Source organism: Thunnus maccoyii, chromosome 12 (genome assembly GCF_910596095.1).
Source record: "Thunnus maccoyii chromosome 12, fThuMac1.1, whole genome shotgun sequence".
Lineage (NCBI taxonomy): Eukaryota > Metazoa > Chordata > Actinopteri > Scombriformes > Scombridae > Thunnus > Thunnus maccoyii.
This window is the reverse complement of record NC_056544.1, coordinates 16,017,315-16,043,655: the sequence shown is the minus strand read 5'-3', so window position 1 is coordinate 16,043,655 and position 26,341 is coordinate 16,017,315. Positions and strand designations below refer to the sequence as shown.

The following is a 26,341-nucleotide window of genomic DNA, read 5'->3' as shown; positions in this document are numbered from 1 at the left end:
GGTAGCAGAGATGCTAATGTGTGTGTTTACAGCAGTTGTGAGACAGTTTATTCAGAATTATTTTGACATTGTGCTGCTCCAGCTAACGGCTAACTGGCTAAATCTGGTAGCAGTTACTGAGTTTGCTAGAGAGACTGAAGGGGCGGTGACAACACTGCGGTTATAAAAAGTGACATAAAACTTGAGATGAAAACAGTGTCAATAAAAATGTCAATAAGAAAAAGAGAAATACTGTTGAAAACTGTTGGGCATTTTGAAATAAAAATGTTGAACGAATTCATATAAAGTTTTTTATGAAAATAAGAATAATCATTTCATAATAGTTGAGCCGTAATAATTTCTTACATCATTTCACCAATTATCGTCTCATTTTTTGTTCAATGTATTCATGTGATTATGTATCTCATAATTATTTCTGTTTATTCCACATTTTGGGGCTCCATACAGCCCCTTTCTTTATCCTCAGCAGGATTCTGCTTTTTCTCGCTGTACATGCAGGCAGCTACATTAATTTGATAACCTTGTATCAACAGGAGCGAGATTTTACAGATGACATGATGGCTGCGGTTGGTGATTGTGTACAGATTTTACAAAGAGGTGCGGTCATCCTCTCACTGGATAATGGGCCTTTTAATGGTTAATGCCATTCAGGCCTGTTTAATGGAGATTATTAGTAATAGCTCCAGCCATTTGTCGGATTGTCACAGCATCGGAGAAACCATTTACAGCGTGATGGAAATGATCTTTCTCCCCTCACTCTGCAGCTTCCTGCCAGACAAGAGAATTTCTCTGATTTTTTAAGTCGATAAACACTTGACGATTTACATTCACTCAGATCTTGCTGCTCAGTCGCAACGTAAAGCCTGCTGAAGAATCTGTCAACTTACTGATTTGTACAGTCCGACTGGGTTGTCAACCGTCGTGATAACTCGTGTCTAAGGAAACGATTGATTTCCCCTGGTAAAGGTATGGTGGAAGACAATTAAAAGACTCACACACTTGCTATGTCTCTTCCCTCACATCCACATAAACCCATTGGTGTTCTCATGTTGTCTGCTCCACCTGCAGTTCAGCTGTCAGCTTCAGATTTCATTTTGAGTTTTGGGGATGGAAGGAGTCGTCCTCCCGCTGCTGAAAAACTTGTGAACTGATACTCTCAAGATCAATAGAGCAATACCAGGGGCCCCTTTCTTGTTTGTACCTTGTTCTAAATTGCTCTACCTATAGGGGGGAATAGTTATTGAAGGTGCTATCTCCAGAGATAGAAGATGAGTATATTATAGTGAGATGGTGACAGTCTCTGGGTGAGGCTTCAGCCCCCTGAGCAACACACTGATGAAATCAAAAGTTTTCTTCTTTTTTTCCCGTCTGAATCTAGTAAACTCACTCCCTTGAAATGCTAATAAATCTCACAAGACTGGCTTGAAGTTTTCTACAAATTTATTTATCTAGATCATCCAGACACTTGTGAATTTACATATGAGCTGCTGTGCGTCATACTTAATTTATGTTTGTTTATTTATCTTTTGGTGATGCATTTGACAGGTGAAGATGACAGTCTTGCCCTTAAGAAGAAAGTGGCTATAGAAGATGTCTTTGGTCCAGACCTTCACATCCATGACCCAGATGCCAAATGGCTCAGCGGTGAGTGAACAGTCTGTCTGTTGACATTTAAAATCTGCCTCTCGTGTCAAAACACAAAAAATACCCAGACACATTATGACAGCCATCATTGTTGTCCATGACTCAGAATATAGCGCTGGTTTTAAAATCAGACGTCCTTTCTTCGATATTAACAGTACTTGTTGTTCATTGTGTCGTGCACACACAAGTATCCAGTTCACATGGACCTGTTAGACAAAATATCATTGTAGTGCTGAAACAACCAACTGAGAATATAGCTTCTTACATGCAATATTACTAGAGCTGCAACAATTAGTGGATTAATCCATTAATTGCAAACTATCAAATTAATCAATAACTATTTTGGTAATCTGTTAATCATTTTGTGTCATTTTTTTAAGAACAAAATGTCCAAAATCTCTAATTTCAGCTTCTCAAGTGTGAATATTTCCTGGTTTCAATGATAGTAAACAGAATATCATTGTGTTGTGGACAAAACAAGACATCTGAAGACGTCACCTTGCGCTCTGGAAAACAGTGATCGACATGTTTCACCATTTTCTGACATTTGATAGACATAATAATTAATCAAGAAAATAATCAACAGATTAGTCATTAATGAAAATAATCATCAGTTGCAGCTCTAAACATTACATTGCATCTCGCAATCTTCAGTCCCAAACTCTACAAATGGAATAAGTTATCTACTTTAATGAAGGATGAGTCAAATACTTCTAACTTTAAGCAAATGCAAAACAATGTCTGCTGGACAGAGTTCATGTATAGAATGATGATAACTTTATGTTTTTTGTGTCTAACCTTTTATTTGCTTTTTTTATTACTGCATTTTGAACTAGTGTCACACAACTGTTGTCTCTTATGATGTGATGTAATATGAGTCTTTGTTGCCCGTTGTCTTGAGTGAGTCCTGAAAACATTTTTTCAATTTCTTGTTCTTGGGATTCAAATCTATGTTTGGTGCTTGTGTTGTGATATTTCTGCATGCCAGACAATGAGTTCCTGTCTCCATCTTGTTGGATGGTTGATGGTCTGTGAAAACATCAGGGACAATGACGGTCTAGGTCTTTATTGTTCTATCCCTGAAAAAGATGTGGGTGTGTATATTTTAAAATATACTGGAGTGTTCCCAAAAGACCTAAAAAATAAATAAATGAATCAATTAATCTGCAACAAAAAAAGGCTTCCTTCCTAAAACACAACTCAATATTTCATCTAATAAGAAGAATTCATCAGAGATTAAAGACATATTTACTGAAGTATGACCCTTAAGTGATCATAAGAAGCGGATTTTAGCAATAAAACATAAAATGGTCTCATCTACATTAAATAACAAACACATCCTTCCCTCACCATGAAGACCATTAAACCTGCCTGTTTCCATAGCTAACAGAAGTATATCTGTGCACACAGAGATCTCTGACTTTTGCTTAAATTCTTGTTTAAACAGTTACAGGAATCATTTATACTGTGTTTATAATTATCCTCTTTCAAAAAAAAAGCACACAGATGTTAAGCAACATTATGTAGTTGCACACGAAGCTATTGTAGCTGTGATATTTTTCTGTCTCCATGGCAAAGAGAGGCCACCAGTTGTCAAGCTCATTTTGTATGCACTATAATCCAGCATGTTGTGTGCTGAGCCTACAGTGACGTGGTCTAAATTGAACAGATGTACAGCAGAACGGGTTTGCCGTGGCCTCTGTAACCTTGACAAGGTAGTGAGTAGGAAGCTGCCGGCTGAGCTCATGAATGTTGGATCAGCTGACTCAGTGCCCTCTGGTGTTCGACAGGAAAAGTACTTGAGATATTTTTCAGCTTTTTCATTAGAAACTGAATAAGTGGTACTTTACTCTGAGATGGATTAGAAGATGTTATCGCACACTGTTTACTGTTAAAAACACAGTAAGAGTCTGAACCAGTGGTTTCTGTTTGTGGCCAACTATTGCTATTGATTTTTCTTGCACTTGTTTGTTTATTAAAGCATTTTTATAACCCCATACGTAAATAATTTGTTAAGAGGGCTTTAATTCAGCTGAGGGTAAAAAACAGATATTTGGTTGTCATCTGATGGAGGAACAAGGATCTCTGAAGCCATTCAATGAGTCAATTATTAGAGCAAACTAGTTAAAGTACTTCAGTTGGAAAACAAAGAGACTTTTTCAGGTCATTAAATTTCAAAATTGAACTTCCTATCATGTGAATACAATTTGGTGATTTCAACAGCACTTTGGAAAATAGGCCTCTTGGATTTCACCTCTTGGTTGGTTTAGAGTTTACATATACAGAGCAGACATTGTCACCTTTTGATTGTCATCTGAGTATTAATATTTTTATTTGACAATTAATTCTTAACCCAAGGTCCACTTTTATATATTTGTTAGGAGCTTTCAACCACAGTCTTCCTCAGTGGTTCGAGTTTGCTCGGAGCAAAATGAACCAGCATGAGCTCTGGAGAAAGAAAGTGAACCTTGAGTGTAGATTTGTTTTTGTCAAACAGCTACGTCCAGGGTCATTGATATAATTAATGCAGATAATACACAGCTGGTCATCTGACATCTAGTGAAACAAAAAGAAAAGATAATATATTAAAGACTATATAGCAAGGATTAATTATGGGATTATTCATCACACAAAGTTGTTCACTATTCACCTTTAAAGCTCTTTCCAGAAATTGAGCGAGCAACTGATTTTATTTTATTTTTTTATTCCTATCGATTTCCCTTGAAGCAATAAACATTATAGATCCAAGTTTATAAAAGAGCTTTTAACTATGTGTTGTAAAATGTTATGCTGCACCACTGTAGCTTTTTGTAGCGTATTGTATATAGTCATCATGATAATCAGTGTTTGTTGCCATTATAAAAAAAAGTTTTAGTTGTGTTTTAAGACAAAACTCCAACACTCAGAAGAGAACAAAACCACCACAACCAGGCTGAGACACTAATGTACAGACAGCTAAATCAGGAATACCCAGCTAGAAGGGAACGTTCCCTCAACATTGGCCAATGTTACCTACAAGTTCTAATGTTTTAAGGAAAACATTTTAATGTAATGTTCAAATAATGTTCCTATGAGGTTAAATGTTAACTAAGACATAACGATTTAACAGCTCTTCTGAGGATGTTTTGAGGACGTTGTCGAGGTAACATATTATGGTCTACAATGGTCTATTATAAAACATTCCCACAATGTTACATGATAACAAAGAACATTCTCACTGCAACATTCAGAAAATGTTTTGAGAATGTCAGGGCATAATGTTGTAACAAGGTTATCAATAAACATTTTTAGGATGTTTTTAGAGAACGCTATCCTGAAACCAAAAGAAAATTTCCCATTGAAAACATTATTAGAACATTACATGTAACATTATCAGAACGTTTTTAGAACAAAACATTTCTAGCTGGGTGCACCTAGTGACTTGCATGCATGTAGCTGTATTGTATGTATAAATACATTCACATTATCACCTGCACATATGGAAACTCACATCTTCTACTTGTGTGACAGACTAATGGTGACCTCACATCTTTGCTTTTGTTCTACACGTGCAGAATGTTCCCCTGATTACTTACATTACCAGCTTATTAACATATAATTAGTTAAGTTCCTGTGTTTCTATGCCCTTCATGCACGACCATGATGAAAATGTCCTCAGCACTTGCAGAAACCCCGGCAATCAATCGTGTGACATTGCATCTTGTCAGTTAACTTAATGCAATCAACTCCCATTTGGTACTAATGACCTTCTGATAAGGAGCCCGATGGGACAACCTCACACTTCAGTAGTCCTCATCAATATTTTGTGGGCTTCATTCACAGCAGTGCGTAATTGATCCCTGTTGCTCTTTGATCACTGCTTGCCTCAGTAGTCTTTGGACTCACCTCCGAGTTTCTCACTCACACTCGGATCCAAAGGCAAAGGATTCAACCTTCAGACTGATCTCTGAAACAAAGAACTGCTGCTGCCTGTCTGGCGCATTCATATTTCTGAGATCAGAATACGATATTGTCCAACAGTGAATATAAGTTCAACAAGCAATGTCTGTGGCTAAATCTACTTTTACTATTGAGGAAATAAAAGCAGTGACTTTAGCAACTGCATCACCATCACCATTCTTTATGACTCCAAGCTCAGATCTTCTCATAAAACTGATTTGACTTGATGACAGAGTTCCCATCCTGAACTCAGTATGCAATCACATAGTCAACTCTTGTTTGTGTTCCTTGTCTCAAAAAAGAGCATCAAAAGAAAACAGAATAAACTGTGCAGCTGAAAGATGAACATTTTAACGAAACAGGTGTCACCAATTTAATTTGGTTAAGGTGTCATAGCTGGAGCCAGGCATTTTCACACCCATGTTTGTTGAGCATTTGTTGCTGCATTTTTTTTTAAATGTGTTTGATCACATTATTAGGTCATACTGTATAATTCAATCTGATGAGGAAAAACATTTTTGTGTTCCAAAGAGGTAAAAACCGCCTTTGTTTAAGCCTTGAATAATAGCAAAATATGTATATTGAACACTGATGCACAGTGTTCAATATTGTATCTTGAATTTCTAAGGTAACCAGAGAAATAATGGGAATGCCTAATCAGATATGAGACTGTTGTTGTCTACAGGGCAGGATGACAAGCACAACAGTATTATAACAGTTCTGTTGTTCATGGCGCAGACAAGCTGTGCTGAGCCTGGACAGATCATATATTCACTTTCTTATGAATGTCTTCCAGCAGGAGATGTTGATCATTTAAGTGAGGCTTTAAGAGAGACCTGACAGTAAGAACAAGCAAGAACAAGAGCAACAGCTGCTTGGAATTAACAAGTGGTTTGTGAGCTTGCAGAGCTGTTTACACTAGTCGTTAGTTGAAACCAAATGTATTCTTGAGATCCTGATATGTATGTTACTTTGAAATGTCAAAATAAGAAGTGTTTGTTGTTGTTTTATTTGTTTGTTGTTTAGCATTATGTGCATCTTTACATGCAAAACATTCAACATAAATTCAAAATGGATGCTGATGGATGATTTATCTGGGTGTCCACAGTGGGACTTTGAAACAGGGTTCACTCATGTGCAGGGAAATCTTTATCTTAGTAATTACATAACATGTAAAGAAGTACCTTGGGATGTATATTTGGATGTGTGTATTGTATCTGTAACAAAATACACAGAAAAATATGACAGATTGAGTTATGACTGATTATCTTACATTTACTGATTTGTACAGATCACAGTCTTCATTTAACAAAATGTCATACATAGAATGATTTACTAGTATTGTAACGTATATTTAGCCCCAAAAGTATGAATGTAATTAAGAAATGATAAGGCTTATTTAGCATAGTTCACATATACTTCATTATTATCATTAATTATTAATGTTACTATGTGTAGTATCATGGAAAAAACCAATATGGATTATCTATAAGTGGTAAAGGTGAAGGAGGAGGACAAGACATTATGAAAAGTAAACTTATAAAAAGTAAACTGGGAGTACAAACTGTATACTAGTGCCGTTTCTATTGTCTTCCTCTCTGATGCTTTTTTTTCTCTCTCATTTATAGACAATGAACTGCTGTATCGTACAAGGGATGGGGACGTTGACAGGCTCAATGTTGACACAAAGGAGAGTGTCGTTGTTGTGCCGAACCAGTTGTTTGTGAGTGTCGTCTTTCTTCCGCATTGTTTTTTCCAATTTATTTCAAGAACAGAAAGTATTCTGTCTACTGCTACTGCACTGGATGTGTTAGCGCTGCATTAATTGTACCAAGTGTGTTTTTGATCCTATCCAGGAGAGATCCAGAGCCACCAAGTACCAAGTGTCCCCAGACATGCAACATGTGTTGTTGGCCTTTGAAGTGAAACCGGTGAGAAAATCTTGGGAGTTCTACCTCGCGTTGTATATTTTTCCAGAATTTTTCCTCTTTTGACTGTGATGCTGTTTGTCTCTGCAGATCTATCAACACTCCTATGTGGCCAAGTACATTATATTCAGCCTTGTGACACAGTAAGACTCACTTTCTTTTTATTGCTTGTTGTCTTTTGGTCCCTTTCTGTCCGTTCTGTTCCTCTCATAGATCTCTGACTGGACAATATGCCCTCAACCTGACCTCATGTAACCAGTCCGCTGTCGTCAGCCCCCATTTACCTGCTTTTGCTTTGTGGGAATGCATTTAAATCCCATTTCATTTTGTGTGCTGCAGTCAGCATGGCCTGTTTTTAGCCTTTCATCCATCTACGTCCACTTATTTCCCTACTGTTCCATATTTGTAGTGAGTCAAAGCAAAGTCAGCTTGTGCTAAAAAAAAAGGCCGTGGATGATTGATGAAGCCTACAGTGAGGGAGAAAGCCGGAAAACACGACTTCCTTGGTCTGACTGAGCATTTGTGTTAAGATATACAGCATGCACACATACTGTATTGGGTCTTTAATGTGTTGTCTCCACAGGGAAAGTTGGCCTCTGACCCCCCCTGAAGTGCATGACGCTGTCTTGCAGTTTGCTGGATGGGGACCCAGAAACCAGCAGCTGGTAAGTAGCCACTACCCTCGAGATTACACTCACTAAACACTGGCACACTGCTGGAGATCTGTCAGAATCCGCCTGGCATCGCAGAGGAGGAACAGCAGTGATTTATGGTTTGTCACAGAGGATCAGACGAATGTGGAGATAAGAAGTGTCTGTACAGTGGACGGTAATGGCCGCCTTAAGGGTTCTAGGGTGAGTTGTCTTTGCTTCGACCTCAGTAAGTGTCACTGTGAAGCCAGAATGATTTTTACTTTCTCAACTTTGTGACAACACATGAGCTGGGGAGAGCCGCAGAGGCAGATGGCATCTCAGTGGCACAACCCATGGTTTGGACAGTCTGGGGTTGCTGGGGGAGAGAAAACACATGGCACTGACACAAGTGTGTGTGTGTGTGTGTGTGTGTGTGTGTGTGTGTGTGTGTGTGTGTGTGTGTGTGTGTGTGTGTGTGTGTGTGTGTGTGTGTGTGTGTGTGTGTGTATGTCATGAGCCTCATTTGGGGACAGATTTTGTAAAATGCACCAGTTGGATGGAGACAGTTTGTCCAACTGCGCAAACAAAACTAGTGTCTTCAGTTTGGTTTTGCATTTGGCATTTCCATTCACTCATTTTTGTCATTAATATGCAGGCTTTATAGAATGAGAAAGAAGCTATATTAAAAAGTTTTTGTAGCTTACACCTGCAAAAATATTTTCCAGGCGATCAGATGCCCTTCACAGTTCTGTCTATCTAAATAGTCACTTCTTTGCATTTATTTCCAAACCTTAAATCCTGACTATGTCTGTAACGAGCTGCACGAGAAAATTTAAAAAGACAGTAGAGCGAACTATTGTTTTTAAATTGAATATAACATAATTTCACGTTTTTAATAAACTTCAGTGAAGATCAGCTTCATGGTCCAACCTCTGCAATTCTTTTGACCATGGAAAGTACAAGTACATCATGTTCACATGAGTTGTGACCAGACCGTCCTTCCTAGAAAACGACAGTATAGGTCATAATGTTCAAAAACGACCTATAGTTGTGTTTGAGTGACAGGTGGGTAATTATGACCCAGAAGAGTGACGCAGTTCAGATGATGTACTATATAAGGTGACAAATTTCCATATTAGGAGGCGATTGGTAGGGTGGATGGCTAGATAAATAGATGGCAAAAAGAGGACTTAACTGCAGGAGACCACTGTACACTTCCTGGAATTTAAAAATTTTAATTACAATTGTTGTGGTGTTTACTGTCGCCATGATGACAAAGGTTGCCTAACTTTAATTAAGTAGTAACTTTAACCCACACCACATTTCAAGTGATCATGTAACCAAACCATGATCTTTTCCTGACCCTAACCAAATGGTTTTTGTGCCTAAAGCTAACCAGACCTTAACCACAGCGTTGTCGCAAAAAATAAAGCCTAAAAAAAAAAAACATAAAACATTTTTAACAGTGATTTGTTTGTTTTGGAAGGCACTCCTATGGGTCGTTCTGGAGTGCATGGTACAATCGACCTATGTGGTCAATTAATTATGAGGACGTGTTGGCTCATGATTGATGAGTCACAGCCAAAAGCGTTCCTGATACACTTTCATCAGAAAACATTAATAAACAATCTTAGTCCATGTATTAAAGGATGAGTAGATCAGTTTGGTTGGGAGTAAGTTATTAGGTATACCTGCACACCTGCTCGTTACTGCAAATATTTAATCTACTGTGGCAGAAACTCAATGTATGAAAGCATGCAGACATGGCCAAGGGGTCTAGCTGTTGTTCAGACCAAACATCAGAATGGGGAAGAAGTGGGCACAGGCTCACCAAAACTGGACAGTGGAAGATTGGAACGTTGCGTCATCTGACAAATTTCAAGATTTCTGCTGAGACGTGCAGATAGTTGGGTCAGAGTTTGGCTTAAACAACAGGAATCCATGGATCCATCCTGCTTTATGGCGATGGTTCAGGTTGGTGGTGATGAATATTGTGGAAAATATCGTCTTGGCACACATGGGGCCTTGATTCTCAGCATGACTGTATGGTCAACAAATCAATCTGGAAGTAAAGGGATGTCCTACCAACCTAGAAGACTAGAAAGGTGTTCCTAATAAAGTGGTCATTGTATAATGACCTCTAGCAGCTGGAGAGATCATGACTCTTGTCTGTCTGGAGTAAAAGAGGAGGTAGTGTTACCTTGTTAGAGAGCCACAAAGTCTGCAAAGGAAATAGTGTAGGGAAGATGTGTGGGTTAATAAAATGTGACCGCAATTATTAACCATGATGACAAAGGTCCTTCATCAAAACCACAGTTTTCCTCCTAACCCTAACTAAGTAGTTTTTCTGCCCAAACCTAAACAAACTGTAACCACACCATCTGGAAGGCACTGACGAATGATGTCATCCCGCCAATAGAGAGAGATCATTTGCTTATTTACTCATTGTTAAATGATACAATACAATATTACATTATTCTCTATTTTTCTGATTGTCAACAAATTCCACGAAAAGACCAAAACCAACAACAAATTAATCCTTTGTAGCCAAAACCTGATATAGATAGTTTTTCTCTTTGTGCCATTGAGCTCCATTAATGAGCACATTAATGAGCCTCACTGCTGCACTGGGTGACATGTTTATTTTGAATATCATAAATATGGTCTCTGTAATTCAGTCATTCCCACATCAACCATCCTGCTGCAGTACATACACACCACAGCACCAAATGTGTATTAATCCGCTGCCAAAAACAGTCTGCAACAAATGCGCTATTTACTTATGTTGGAGAAACATTTGCTAAAAACTACAGTGTCCAGCAGGTCAAGACAATGACTAAGCCTTTTCAGAACAATACAGTTTTATATTTGTGACTTGAGTATTTACCTATAAAAGATTATGTCTGGACTTGGGGCCACAGACAGGGTCAGGAAGTCAGAGAGTACTAAGAAACGACTAACACATGTTGATTTTGGTCATTTCATGAGATTTGATGACAGTAAGTAAATAGTGGCAGCCTTATCCTATAATGAGCTTAAAGATTTCATTAACTATAGAAACATCCAAGCACCTGATAATCTTTTGTTTTATCCTTACTTCATATAATACTCCACTTTTTTCCCCCCTTGTTAATTTTAAATTAGTTTCTGTTTGGATTATGGTTCTTAGACAACAGGCAGCGCTGTGTTTCATCAGCTATTACTTCAAAGCTTTTTTTTCCCTGCATAATTGTTCTTATCATATCATTTGCTTAAATTACAGATACACTGCTGTGAGAAAATATTAACATTTCAATTGTGTGATGAGACTTTGCCTGCCGAGGGAAGAAAGTCGATTAATTTGCATATGGTAATAGTGTACCTGATTGTTCCTTTCGTAATGCTGTTTCATAATGCTGATGTTACTGTAGCTCCATGTTTGATTTAATGAACAGCGAGGTTATGCGAGAAAAAATGAGATGAGCTCTCATCTTTTGTCTCCGTCTGACCTGGTGATGTCGGATGTGTTTTCTGTTTTTTTCTCCTCACGGTTTCTGAATATAATGATTTCTCATTAAGTTTATCAGAATTGGAGCAATTTATCATCAAGTGTTTCGTCAATATGTAAAAGTGAGAGGTGTGTTTGTGTGTGTGTGTGTGTGTGTGTGTGATAGTATGGCTGTGTGCAGTGAAGCATCAGATGTACAGTGAGGAGAACAGGGAGATCAATCCTGCTAGGCTCCCCTCATTAAACCACAAGCGATTACTCTACCGTGACAGAGCAATCAGTGAGGCTGGGTCAACAGACACACACACACACACACACACACACACACACACACTCTCACACACACCTGGAAGAGAGGTTATATTGACACAAAAAAGGAGGTGAAAGTAGGGAGAGATGATTTTAAAGGAGAATGAAATGAAACCAAATGACAAAATAGGGCAATAATTCATAATAAAAAAACACACAACCACATGTACACACACTCAAACAACAAATATATATATTTATATATATTTTTTAAAACCTGCTATTTTCTGATCCACAGGTATCTTTGATCTTGCTTTCATCTCTCCAACCTTTTGAAAGGACTTTTTTTTAGCCTTTGCTCACTCTCCATTTTCTCTCATCTAATCCCTTGAAGATTGAGAAATCATCGAATAAGTGAACACAAGTCAAGAGATTACCACCTGCTTTGCAAACTGTACAAGTTTTCAGAGGCCGTTCAGGATAATTTAAAACTAAATGCTGTAATGCATTCTCGGTAATGAGTCCCTCAACGTGGAGACTCTATGTATCTCTACTAATCATTTACAATATTATGAAGTAAAATTGAGGTTTTGAGGTTGAGCTTCAAGGGACCTTTGGCCAAAGTGTAATCCATAATCATTAGAATACTAAGAATTGAGCATAGCGTTAGTTCAGGCAGGCCACAAAGACAAACCCAGCCTACATCAGCTGATAGCAGCTGATCTTAAAGCCAGCCCGCATCAGCTGATTCCCTTCTATGTGTTCAATTGGCAAATCTCATACAGGGCACCTTATTTAAGCTGCTCAGTCTGCCTACCCTTGCTGCTTCCTCTGCAAGCCACCTTGCAACCCACCTCCATCCTAGCTCCTCCTTTACATATGTCTGATTTAATCAATGTAATTTCTGTTGTCATTGTCTGCTCTGTTCTGTACCCTACAGGGGTCTTTGCTGCTGCCCCCCTGCCTAAAGATTTCCATATATGCACGTGGAAGGGCAGGGAGGTCCCAGAACAGAGCCATAACCCCAAATATAACTTACTGCAGATGGCAATAAAAGTTTTCTTTGACTAAAGTGGTCTTGGCTGAAATTCAGTTTTTATGTAACTCTTTGAAATCTGCCTACAGTTATCGTTATGTCCCGTGGCGGTTTTGCAACATTCACCAACCAGCAGCTTCCTTTTGCTTTACACAGCCTTGCATTGATCTGTTTTCCTCAGATGTTGATCCCACAATATAAAACTTTGATTTTCTCAACAGCAGCCATAGATCAGTGCGAAAGAGCCATGTTCTTTTTCTGATTCTTGTGCCGACTATTGGATGCTGAGATTTAACTTAAGTGGTTTCAGCTGACATCCCCGTCACACCAACACGGCCTGAGCTTCAGATACCAATCAATCCCACATTCATCTCCCTAAGACTGGCACCAGACGAAGCAGCAAAAACAGTGGAGTGGATTGACAGAGGGTTTTAAGTGTCACACACTCACATCTGTTGGCGATGTGTCTTAATTCCTTCAGGCGATGCCATCGTTGGCTCTGAGGGCTCAAATCAGCAGTCTAACCTGCAGTTTAGCTCAGCCATCTCCCGCCCTCAGCAGACAGCGTAATGTCTCAATAAGCACAGAGGGAAAAATGGTCTGCTTGTGTGCATCTTTAATGATATGTGTGTGTGTGTGTGTGTGTGTGTGTGTGTGTGTGTGTGTGTGTGTGTGTGTGTGTGTGTGTGTGCCTGTGGGGCTTCTGCCAGCTCCAACGCCTTGATTAGCAACAGAAAGGGTTTCATGCTGCTTTGGAGAGGGATTCAGCACAAACTGTAATGAGGCAAAGCAAATATCCGTTAATACAGCGCTTAAGGCAGGTGTTGACTGAGTCTGTATTAGCTTATAAGTGGCATCGAGTGGGTAGCCGTGTTTCTATCTGGATTAAGATAAAGTCATGTTTTGATAAAGAGGCACAAGTGGGTTTGGCGTAAGGCTCCAACTCAAGATGGAAAGCAGTCCCAGCTTCGCACTGCAGGAAATTGAAGTTTAGGTGTATGAAAGCAATACACATAACAAGTCTTAGAAAGTCTAGACATCATACGGTGATGCAGGAACTAATGATGGTCACTGCTCTTCATGTCTCTGTCCAGATCTTCATATTTGAAAACAACATCTACTACAGATCAACAGTAGAGAGTCGCTCGATCCGCCTGGTTGCCACTGGTAAAGAGGGAGTTGTCTTCAATGGCCTTCCTGACTGGCTCTATGAAGGTAAGACAACTACCTGAAATACTGCATCACCCTGAACAATATCATTTCATTGTTGCAAATGGTGGACTTTTTTCAAAATTTAAAGAATTGGTGAATCCTGCCACCTTCTGAACTGAAAAAACTGAGAGGAGTGAGTGAAATTGGACCAAATTAAATAAAGGGGATGTATCATGCACATTTCCAGGTCTATATTTTTATTCTGGGGCTCTACTGGAATATCTTTGTATGATTTACAGTTTAAAAAACCCTTTATTTATCTTATACTGACCCTTTATGCAGCCCCTCAGTTCAGCGTCTGTCTGAAACAGACCATTTTAGCTCCTGTCTCTTTAAAGCCCCCCTCCAGATGAACCCACTCTATTCTGATTTGTTAACTCCCGGATGTTTCTGCCAGCTACAGAGGCTACGTAAAACAAACAGTAGTAGGATTTCACATCTTTATCACATTCTGTACTCAAAATCTCAACTTATCAAATACAAATACATGTTCGAGCTGAAATCCAATACCTCATTACCTCATATTTTTGACATAGACATCAGACGTTACAACAGTATATAAATGACAGAAGATGACAAAAAGCATGTTATGTCCCTTTTAAGATTTCTGTTCAACCTGTTTTAATGGGTTGTTTTAGCCACTTGAGGGCATCAGAAATGAGCTGCAAACACAACATCAACATACTGTATTATCGCCTTTTAAGTTGATATAGCAAACTGTTATTAACACATTAACACATCCAGAAGACATGGAGCAACATTAGCATTCATTTGGAGTCATGTTTCTAGTCATCTGGTTAATGTAGAACACTCCATAGAGCTGAGGGGAACTGCAAGGTCAGGTGATAATGTTCTTCATCACTGCAAGCGACCCCTTTTACATACAAGTGGTCATGTGGTCAATTGTTAGTATAAAAATATTGATTATAGCAGCTTTAATTGTAATGAGGGTGCCTAGATCAAACCATGAAAAACAGCCCAAGTACACCGAAGCATGTGTATACTTTTGATGGAGGTTGTGTCCACTAACTTCTGGGCATATAGAGTATTTAAGTGACTAAATTTGAAGAACATTTTAATCCAATCCCCCACCTTGAGGCTTGTCACATGTTTGTGTGCATGATTCCGTTTGAAGGAGCACAGCTGGCTGCGTTTCAGTGCCCCTCCTCTAGACCTCCCATAGCTTGTCTTTGTGTTCAGGCAATTTTAATTAATTCATGTCTGTAGCACTGCAATCTCAGCAGATGTTCAAAAGCCAGCATACTCGTAATATGATATGAGACGTTTTCTGATCACTGCATATGTGAGACTGACAGTCCAATTACAAAGCACTTGAATATGGCTTTGTTTACAGATGCGCTGCCATGTTTGAGACTAGCATTCCCAGTGTGCATTCATTTATAATAAACTTTATAGGTTTATTGTTTGGTAAGTGACGCCTGCTGTTTCTGGCATTGTTATAATTATTCATTTTGGATTTATTCAGAGGGCAGTTTGGCATGATAATTGTAATTTAATTTAAAATGTAATTGCAGTTATTATGAGAGAAATTCTGTTATAGTTCATGAACTGCTTCAGGGTCGGTTATAATCGTTTTTTTTATTAATGGAATTATTTCTTTGTTGCTGACACAGAACATGACATGAAAGAAGTAATCCATTTTCAATGCTAAAGAGAGATTTGCCTTGTTATGTTTTCCCGCTGTGTTGTAAGAATTTATCACTGTATAACAGACAGATTCACAAAAATACAGATTGTTCAGTTTTTACACACATTGCCTACAGTGTTAATATTTGCGTTTATATTGTTTACATTGTTCGAGTGAGACAGACAAGTTTTTCAAACATAGTTCAAGGTGCAGCTGCCTCGTCTCTCTTGGGTATTTACTGTCATGCAGTCAAACATCCTCATCCTCAAATCAGAGAATTTCAGCAAATGTTCCCATCACAGTATTAGGAGTCTGACTTAGAGAGGTATAACAAGTGACTTCTAGTATTTATATCCACACTTTGTCATTTAAACATCACAATTTTTAACATGTTAAGTTTTTTTTGTGTTTCTAAATTTCGTGAAAGGGCTGAACAAAGGTCTAATTCATTGTCCATTAAGCCTCTAAAACTATTTCTACGTATGTTGCTTCAAACTTTTTTCATATGTTCAAACGTGCCATATATGAATCGAATTCTGCCGGTTCCACAGTTCATTGAAGTTAAGGTTTATCATGCTGTTACTGAATGAAATATTCAAAGAAATCGTACCATTTCTGTGGATGCACCTTTACATCAAATGGAATATTTTAGATGAGAGACTGACAGCATATGTGTGTGTGTATCAAATGATTCACATTTTTTCAGACATATTAGTTGGTATCGCTGGAATCACTGGGGTTCTCACTAAACTTAAGAATATAGTCCTGCTGGTTTGAACAATGTTTGGTCAAAAATGTAATTATCCTCAAGGTTTTGATGTTGATTAGTGTTAACAATTATTCTTCAGTTGTCATAAGGAAGCATCGACAAATGTGAGCTGTAACTTTGATCAAGAGATGAAAGTCATGGTTTTGAAGTCTGGGAGAAATCTCAAGTGTCTCCTGTAGAGCAGCAGAGATGAGAGAAATTGATTTATTAGAATGCCACATGTGGGTTTATGTGTTTGCATGTGTGCTCGTCTGTACATGTGAAGATCTTTGATTTGTTTCTTGGTTTTTTTTGTTGGTGCACGTGCGTCTTCCCACGCTGATGGAGGTTTAGACAGCCGTATGTTTGCCTGTGACAGCAGTGATTGTCATGCAAAGCAGCAAGTGTGTCACACGAACCTCACAGCCGATCCACAACACCCCAACTCTGATTCACAGTGGATGTGCGAGGGCAGGAAATACAAAGCCATCCTGTCTTTCTGTGAAGACGTTGCATTAAATATGAAGATTTTGTTACAGTTTGTCTCTGATGGTGCATGTTTAATGTCAACTAAGGCAACATCTTGAAAGAGTAGGAGTCTTGTTAAATGTTCCGGCCTTCATAAAATTAATGGATAAAATAAATGTTATGTTGTGTTCCTCCCGGGTTATAGAAGAAATGGTACAGACAGGCCTTGAAAATCCTGCTGCACTGCAAAAAAACAAAACAGTGATAACTCAATCAAATGATGAGAATTCAACACTGAAAAGTCTGAACTGAATTTGCTCACTCTGACCCTGTTACAACATGCTTCACCATCTGCAGTCACATTGATGTGAGAAAATAATTATAGCGTGACAACGTCAGTAATAACAAAATTACCCAGACCTAATCAAGGTTGAGCTGATCTTCTTTGCCGGGAAAAGGCTGTTGTTTGATTATCCTCATGTAGGTACAGAAGAGTAAAGAATGTAAATGCTCTCATAGAGCTCTTCTGCCCCCTGCTGGATAAAAGTTACTCTTCAGGCAACAGCTGAAAAAAAACTTGGTTAAAGTTGTTTTTACAGAGTTATGGCATGAATAGCGAACAACAGAAAGCACAGAACCTCTCAAAATATTGAGATTTATTTCTGCATTTTTACTGAGGTCTCTTCCGAAAAGATATTTCAAAGCTGCTGCTCCCTGATCAGCTAAAAAACCTTAAAGCCCCTCTCCTCAAATGTTTCTCTTCTTGTTCTTTCAGTTGGACGTTTGAGCTTCACTGTGCAGAATGACGTATGTGCAGAGTTTAAAACTAGAAGGTGTTTTTCACATTCATCTGCTGAAAATGGAAAGTTTCTCTGTGCTCACTGAAAATCTACTTTTAAGGGGCGGGCCTACGAGCAGGATTTGTGACATCACAACTAGTTTTGAAGCCAATCCTGGTACAATATTCAACTTACACAAGTGTGATGTGGAAACTTGAAACCTCCACTGCACAAACACTGAGAATGGACTTTGCAATGAAGTAGGAAACATCTTGTGTCCAGCAGATAAACTTCTTAAATGAAACAGATTTACATATTTATAGATTATGGAATTTTAAATGACAGAGAAGGAGTAAACCAGGGAAGGCAAGGAAAGCTTAATTTCTGTAACATATTTCATACTAAGAGGGAAAACTAGTTGACGATTAAGAAAAAAAAAACAAAGAGGAAAAATACAACAAAATGTCTGTAATTACATGTACATGCGCACAGGTGTTTTGTGGAATAATCTGTGATCAATGAAGATAACAGTTGTGCTGATAACAGTTATAATAATCATATATTTATGATATGAATTTAATTGTCATTATTTGATTCATTGCCATCTAATTGACACCAACATGGTATATCTCATACCAAGCTGCTAGTTTTCAGTTTTTGGATTTCATACTGTCATAGTTGAATATGAGTAATTGATACGTTTTGCCTTAGGGACAGTGCAGGAAATGAGCATCATAAAACACAAATGCTATTCAATAATAAATAATAAACAAAGTCAAGTTGGATGTGGAGGTTCTTACTCCATGCAAAGATGCACTGGATCTTCTCACATCCATCACATCCATACCAAATAGCAGGAGAGAAGGAGGCTTCAAACGTTTTCCTTTTGATGCTAAATGAAGCATCATGATTTGTAACTAAAAAGATTATTAGTCTTTTTAAATGTTCCAGTTTCTCTTTTGCATGTAGTTTCAATGAGCACTTCAATCAGAGATGAATAAAACATCAAGATGAGTGTAACTATCACACTGCCTAACTGTAAAAGAACCAAGGTAACTTTGCTGCCAATCTTCAATAGAGCCCCTAATTACCATGAACTCAACTCAAACTCAAATGTTTTGTTCTCATCTCTGCTTCAATAGGCTTCAAGGTATGCAAGTTTTTTTTCATCCATGAAAACATGAAGCAATTTATAAAAACAATCTTCTCTATTTCTTTGTTTAAGCATTCTTATTAGTGTGTCTACAAAGTGCACAAAGAGGACGGCTATTGCGGACGTTACTGTGGTGTATCCCACAATGCTTGTCGTGACACTGGACATTGACGTCAGGGCTTTAAAGTCTCCGTCCACTCAAAAATGTTTTTCTTCTTGTTGCTACAGTTGAATGTTTGAGCTTCACTTTGCAGAATGATGTATGTGCAGAGTTTGACACTTGAAAGCTGTTTTCATACATATTCATAGAATCTGGAATTTTTAATGAGGGGGAAGGAGTAGATGTCATTTTAAAGGTTTTAAAGTGGTGATTATGCTTTTTTTTTTTTTGCAGAGAAACCATATCAGACACACATTATTGTTCCAAGAAGAGTATTTTTGTACGCCTTAATATATGTCTGGAGGGGATCTTTAAGCATACTGATATGGTACTGCAGTCTGTGCTTTTTAAAATTTTAAACATTTTTCCTCCTGGCACAGAATCATATTCTTTAGAGATGTCTACATATGCAATATGCTGTTTAATAGAAATATATAGGCCTATTATTTAAAATTTAATCATATTATTTTGGCATGCTGTTAATCACACTTATGCAATTACAATTATTACAGTTGGAAGACATACCTTTCTTAAATATTATTAATCCAGCACACAGGATGGAAAGAAGGTGAAAAAGACACTGATCTTCTGTTGCATGAATTCTTCACAGTGTTTTTTTTCTCTTTCTTTCTGTCTTTTTTACAGAGGAGATCCTGCAGACCCATATAGCCCACTGGTGGTCCCCAGACGGGCTGCGTCTGGCCTACATGACCATCAACGACACGCTGGTGCCGAAGATGGAAGTCCCCTTTTTCACTGGGACGCCCTACCCCAACAGCTTGGAGTATCACTACCCAAAGGCAAGTCTCCAGCTACAATCTCACACCTCTAACAGCTTAGAAAATTTAAATACTAATTTTTGTGCATAGAAGGCTTTGATAAAGCTTCTTTAATCGTGAAAACAACAGAATAACATGTCTTTGGTGTCTCAACTGAAATCCAAACTCACCTATCTAATTTCCTCTTGGCCCTTGCAGGCTGGGGAAGAAAACCCTGCAGTGCACCTGTCAGTGGTGAGCCTCAACGGTCCGCTGCACACCGTAGTGATGAAGAAACCTGATGACCCCCGAATAGGGTGAGTGACAGCCCAAACATGTCTTATTGAATCTGAAGTAACAAGCATCAAAATAGCCTCGGGGCATTTTCCTCAGGTAGTGGAGACAGAGGCTGTCAGTAGTGGTGATGTATTCTTACTTTCTGGTTTTCCAGGAGGGAATATTATATCACCATGGTGAAATGGGCCACCAGCACCAAACTGGCTGTCAACTGGCTGAACAGAGCTCAGAACAACTCTATACTGACACTGTGTGAAGCTACAACTGGTGTCTGCATTAAGGTGAAACATTTTCCTCGGCAAAGTGTGAAATCTGCTGTCACTGTGTATAATGTGTGTTTGTTAAAGGGTAATTCTGCTTTTTCTTAGTCAACACATTTCATTGAAAGACCAAAACCAACAACAAATTAAATAATTAATCTATTAACAAGTGTTGTCTGTGTAGGTAAAGCCTGATATAGTGAATTCCTTTAATATTGATGTAATCTTTTAGGCTCAGAAAAGCTTTATTCAAACATAAACCTTTCAAATAAATTAACAAATTCAGATTTGACTTATTCTCTTGTTGTTTACAGAAACATGAGGATGAGAGTGAGAGCTGGTTGCACAGACAGGTAGGTGTAGAAAACACAGCTTCATGTAGCTATAGGTTAAAAAAAAAAAAGAAGGAGATATTAAAGCCCTGCAGGGACGTATCACATCCGGATGTTTTTCTCTCCTTTCTGCAGAATGAAGCGCCGCTCTTTTCCCACGACGGACACAAGTTCTTCTTCACCAGAGCAATTCCTCAGGGTGGGAGAGGAAAGTTTTTCCACATTTCTATGTCCACCTCTATGGTAACTATAATGGTGAAATCATCCCTTTTTAATATATGTCCTTGGAGGTTTAGTACAAAATGTTGATCTGTCCCCTTGTGTTATTTTCTCTCAGCCTAACACGAGCACAGACATACTTCAGTCCCTCACATCTGGAGACTGGGATGTCACCAGCATCTTAGCCTACAATCACGAAAGGAACCTCATGTAAGATATTCTGATATTTTTACATGCACATTTTTAACAGCCAGTGGTGCAGAATCATGCTTATTTTTGGTAATCTTTTCCAGATACTTTCTGAGCACAGAGGATGACCCCAAAAGACGGCACTTGTACAGGTGTGACTTTATTAGAGATCATCTAACTGCTTTTCTTTAAGTGCTACAGTGTGCTATTTTTCTATGAGTTCTGTATGTAGCATAAAACCACACTTTCCATCCTACAGTGCCGACACAATTCCTCCTTTTAACCGCTGCTGCCTGTCTTGCGAGTTCAAGTGCGGCTATGTGGATGTCTCATTCAGCCACAACATGCAGTACTTCTTACTCAACTGTAAAGGTGAGCATCCTCGGCCTTGAATCTCTTGAGTCAAAGCTCTTTTTTTTTTTTTTTTTTTTAAACGCCAGAGAGCCTTACATCCCAGCACTCACGAGAATGAAAGTCCTCTAGGGGAGCAGAGAGCTGTGTTGAGGGGAAGGGATAATTGAATTAGTGCTCCATGTCAGGATGAGAGCTGATATCGAACTGGACATTAGTAGATAACCTCAAACCACTGCTGGATCCCACTGATTAGCCACAGAAAAAAATGCCTTGTCTGACAGCATGCCAACAGTCATGTGAGCACTAGAACTGCTGGCAGAGAGAGCGAGTATTCAACAAATGGAAATAAGACTTTGTGTTGTTGTTTACTAGATATTCTTCATGTTACTCCTTTGAGACGCTCTGTCATTGTTTTTTTTGCCCTTGTGGCTTCTGCACTGGGGCTCAACAACACGGTTTCCATGGAAGCTGATTTGTTTAGGGGGCTCACTCCAGAGAAGGAAAAGTGCCAGTGGCTTTCTTCATTAATTGGATCTTTGGAGAGTAGCTCCATTGTGAAATAATAAGCTGGGATTCAACTGCTTCTCATGGGACGGAAGTAGATTATTAACTGCAGCGCTGGCTGAGAGGGCTGTTTCTGAAGTCTGTTTAAGATGAGACAGAGAGATGATTCTGTTGCAGAGAAGGATGAGGTTTCAGTGTCTTGATTACTGGGATGTTGGAGGCGTTTTGTCAGTGTCTTGTTACATAACTGTTTTTTTTTTCTTTCCTTGAATTATTCTTTGTAGGCCCTGATATACCAAGTGTGGCTATCTATAGCACCGAGGACAAACAGAGTGAGTGTCGTCTCGGTACCCGGTGTTCTTAATGAACTCTACTGGATTCCTTGTAAATAAGTGGTACAATGTTTTCATGTTTCACTGAAAAAAGTCTTGTTTTCTTCTTAATTGCAGAGGTGTTTGAAGTGGAGACAAACCAAAGGGTAAACGACACATACAACAACATGCAGATGCCAAGAGTGGAGTACGAGACCATCACCATAGACGACTACAGTATGTGTCCATGATGTGAATTAGCAAACAATTATCTGTGTGTTTGTGTTACATCCTAATACAATTAGAAGCTGTCTAAGATCTCCATTAACCTCGTCCTGTCTGTTGCAGCCCTGACGATGCAGATTCTGAAGCCAGCTGGATTTGTAGATACAGCCCATTACCCCTTACTGCTGCTAGTGTAAGTATGAAGTCCAAAAAGATATCTATACAAAATGTTATCAACACTTGAATGCAGCAACTAACAATAACTTTTAGTATTGTACCGCTCTAAATTTGGGGAACTCATAGAAGTCATATTAAAAAATCCCCAGAATGCTGGATCCTACATTTCCTATAATGAGACTCAGTTGTGTCTCTTGTTAGACTTTTCCTGCATGGTGAAATGCGTACTCTCTCACACTCCTGCCCCTAGTTTGTAAGGCAGTACTCTTTGTTTAGAAATTGTCTCCAAGCCCAAACTGAGAAAACCATGATGACGTCATCTGAGGTTATTTTCTCAAACTTTGGAAATCTCTCTCCAGAGCCACAGAGGATGATGTACAACTGTTTTCTCAGGCTGAGTAGCACTTTCCATGACGAGCAAACTGACCTTTATTTGTATAAATGGTGGAGTGCCCCTTTTACTTCTCTTTTTTTTCCCGTTCATCAATTGTTTGGACCTATGAAACCTAAAAATTTGAGAAGCCGGAAAGTGCAACTGTTGATTGATCTTCTGTCTATTGATAAAGCACTAAAATAATGAACTCCCATATAAAAGCCCTGCACTTGATACAACATTTACTACACTTTGTAAAAGATGAGTTGGTTTAACTCTGTTAGAAGTGTTGTTGTGTTAGATTTCATTATATCGCAAGTTGTTGTTATTATTTTGTCCACCCTGAATATCTGTTTTGTAAATAGTCCATTCATTCTGTATGGGTGACTATGCAGACTATGAATGTGTATGTGTTTCTCTTAACAAGATGTCCATGTGATATTAATCCCAGAGAAATGACCTAATCCTTAAATGACTAATATGGTTGTGGTTTTGTCGGTTTTCCACAGGGACGGTACTCCTGGCGGCCAGATGGTGACAGAGCAGTTCCATGTGGACTGGGCCACCGTTCTGGTCAGCAGCTTCAGCACCATTGTCATCCGCTTCGATGGCCACGGCAGCGGCTTTCAGGGCACCAACCTGCTCCACAAAGTCAGGAGGAAGTTGGGAAAGTTGGAGGAGAGGGACCAGCTGGAGGCACTCAGGTCCGGCTTCTGCTAGAGCTGCAAGCAGCTCCTCATAGTCCTGCAGTCCCAAAACATTTTACCAAGATTTTCTTTCATTTTCAGGTTCATATCTAAAGAGCCTTACATTGATAAGACTCGAATGGGCGTTTATGGAAAGGTAAGGTGAAGAAATGCTCAAAGTGGTTCCTCAGATGTGTATTTTTGTCGTTGATCTTCTTCTTGATGTGTTTCTATGTGTGTGTAGGCCTATGGAGGATATTTAGCCACGATGCTCCTGAGCTCTGAGGAGTTCACCCAACTTAAATGTGGAACAGCAGTGTCCCCCATCACAGATTTTGAGCTTTATGGTATAACTATTGATATTTTTCTTCAACAGATATCTTATATTGTAGATGTCATGCTCTTAGACAGTGTGAAAAGGCTCCGCATTCTTTCTAACTCTGTTTTTCTCTTTTCCAAATCGCAGCATCTGCATTTTCAGAACGATACCTCGGCTCAAAGACAGATTCCCGAGTATACACGGTACAGTTTCAATGATTCAGTCTCCTTATCAAAATCACGGATCACGATGTTTAGCTAAAAAGAGGATGGAGTTGAGGTTCATCATTTACAGGATGTTGATGACTCTTTCTCGTTCATTCAGATGGCAAATTTAGGACACAGAGCAGGTCAACTTCTGGAGAAGCAGTACTTAATTATTCACCCAACGGCTGACGGTAACAATGATGTCTGATATATTATTTCTCAGTTCTGCAAAAAGTGAAAGGTTAACTATTTAACTGTGATTGGAGCCTAATGTATCTCTCTATTCTTATGTTCTCTTATGTTCCACTACCACAGAAAAAGTTCACTTTCAGCACACGGCCAAATTTATCAACCATTTAATCAGCGAGAAGGCCAATTACACTCTACAGGTGAGCTGCAGACTCTGTCAAATGTTTGTGTAACTGCCATGTTTACTGATATGCTCTGTAATCTACCACTGAAACGATAAGTTGATCAACAGAAAATAAATCAGCAACTATGTTTCGATATTTGATGAATTGTAGGTTCACATTTTTTGCACTCACATGCCCGTACCGTATGTACATTGAAAGTTTGTTTGTCGCTATACTTGTTCTTTCTCTCCATACTGGCCATGAAGCTGTTCATTTATAATGTCCAGTGTAATTGATGGCCAACAAAATCCACTTTTTTTGCTCCCAGCTGGTATAAGACTTCATTGGGTATCTTCCAAATTTTGTATTTTTAGTATGAAAGACTGTCTTTATGATTCCCTGGACACTACGTACTTGCTGAGAAAAGGGATTTTTGTTCCAAAAAGGCTGTAAACTTGGAAGATACCCACTTGATTTGACTAACTCATACTGAACTTAAGATTGCATTTTTGTAAGGAACAAGGATTTACCACAAGGTCCATCAGTAGCTGTTCTGGAGCTTCCTCAGCAGACGTTTATGGAATTGTGAGGACTTCTCATCTGTGTTCGCTTAAAAGTTGAGTAGGAGGGATGAACTTCATCCGCTGATAAAGGGCGTGTGATACTATCAAAAGCTTCAGAACAGCTACCAATGGATGATGATGAGATTGTTTTGTGTGTCAATTAGGCCTGCAACTAACAATTATTTTTAATATTGATTATCAAGATTATTTTCTTGATTAATCAATAACAGTTTGGTTTATAAAATGTCCATCCCAGTTTCCCAGAGTCCAAGACTTCCAAAGTCTTGTTTTGTTGACCTAACAGTACAGTTCCAAAAAAATGTTGATGTGAAATAAAGAAAAATAGCAAATCTTCACATTCAAGAAGCTGAAACCATCAAATTTTATGCATTTTTGCTTGAAAAATTGCCTTTTAAATTAAATCTCTTTGAGTTTTGGACTGTTTGTTTGCTGCTGGAAAATTGTGATGGCCACTTCTCCCTATTTTAGAAACAATACTAAAAGGCTTCATCTCTGTATTTATTGTCAGATCTACCCAGACGAGGGCCACTTCCTTCACAGCGATGGGACAAAGCAGCACCTGAGCCAATCTTTGGTCAACTTCTTCGAGGAGTGTTTCCGGGTGCCAGAGATACTGACCAACGACCAGCAAGAAGAGGACGAGGACGACAGTTAGACCCGCCCCCTCTGAACAGCCCCCACCGGCCAGCTATTACAGCACAATATGCAACAGATCTTTCTAACACAAATCGACCCTCCACCTGCTGTCTGTCCAATCTGATTCTAGCTCTACTCTGAAGTGCAGAACGTGCATGTGCAAAGGGGCCTCGGCCTACATCTGTGTTTCCTCACCTTGTGCTGGCTGCTGACACTGAAACCAGTCAGAAAGACATAAATAAATCTCAGATGTAAACAGTCATATCTCTGTCTGCTATTGGAATAAATGGACTTGGTGTTGAAGGAGCCGCCTCTCAAGTACTCCCTCTGGTGGACCAAAAGAGGATCAACACGACGTCCATAGAGCAACGTGTCTCCTCTCCAAACCCGGCACATTAATAGAGCACTTTTCAGCACAAAATACCCCTTGTGAAAGTTGTCACATCAGTTCATTATGTTATGAGATTTCACTTTT

General features: G+C 38.9%; 1 protein-coding gene across 1 annotated transcript in view; it reads left to right on the top strand.

Moving 5' to 3' along the window:
• Nucleotides 1-25,974, top strand: part of LOC121909329 (dipeptidyl aminopeptidase-like protein 6) — a 44,986-nt gene extending 19,012 nt beyond the window's left edge. Inside the window, exons 3-26 of the mRNA XM_042429832.1 lie at nucleotides 1,546-1,644; nucleotides 7,212-7,306; nucleotides 7,440-7,514; nucleotides 7,602-7,654; nucleotides 8,095-8,176; nucleotides 14,010-14,130; nucleotides 19,729-19,883; nucleotides 20,061-20,158; nucleotides 20,293-20,419; nucleotides 20,713-20,751; nucleotides 20,866-20,973; nucleotides 21,068-21,159; nucleotides 21,243-21,290; nucleotides 21,398-21,510; nucleotides 22,281-22,328; nucleotides 22,446-22,544; nucleotides 22,656-22,725; nucleotides 23,592-23,786; nucleotides 23,871-23,925; nucleotides 24,013-24,115; nucleotides 24,235-24,290; nucleotides 24,412-24,484; nucleotides 24,609-24,682; nucleotides 25,739-25,974. Coding sequence (XP_042285766.1) covers nucleotides 1,546-1,644; nucleotides 7,212-7,306; nucleotides 7,440-7,514; nucleotides 7,602-7,654; nucleotides 8,095-8,176; nucleotides 14,010-14,130; nucleotides 19,729-19,883; nucleotides 20,061-20,158; nucleotides 20,293-20,419; nucleotides 20,713-20,751; nucleotides 20,866-20,973; nucleotides 21,068-21,159; nucleotides 21,243-21,290; nucleotides 21,398-21,510; nucleotides 22,281-22,328; nucleotides 22,446-22,544; nucleotides 22,656-22,725; nucleotides 23,592-23,786; nucleotides 23,871-23,925; nucleotides 24,013-24,115; nucleotides 24,235-24,290; nucleotides 24,412-24,484; nucleotides 24,609-24,682; nucleotides 25,739-25,885 — 2,225 coding nt within the window. The 3' untranslated portion in view covers nucleotides 25,886-25,974. The remainder of the gene's footprint in view (nucleotides 1-1,545; nucleotides 1,645-7,211; nucleotides 7,307-7,439; nucleotides 7,515-7,601; nucleotides 7,655-8,094; nucleotides 8,177-14,009; nucleotides 14,131-19,728; nucleotides 19,884-20,060; nucleotides 20,159-20,292; nucleotides 20,420-20,712; nucleotides 20,752-20,865; nucleotides 20,974-21,067; nucleotides 21,160-21,242; nucleotides 21,291-21,397; nucleotides 21,511-22,280; nucleotides 22,329-22,445; nucleotides 22,545-22,655; nucleotides 22,726-23,591; nucleotides 23,787-23,870; nucleotides 23,926-24,012; nucleotides 24,116-24,234; nucleotides 24,291-24,411; nucleotides 24,485-24,608; nucleotides 24,683-25,738) is intronic.
• The last annotated feature ends 367 nt before the right edge of the window (nucleotides 25,975-26,341 follow it).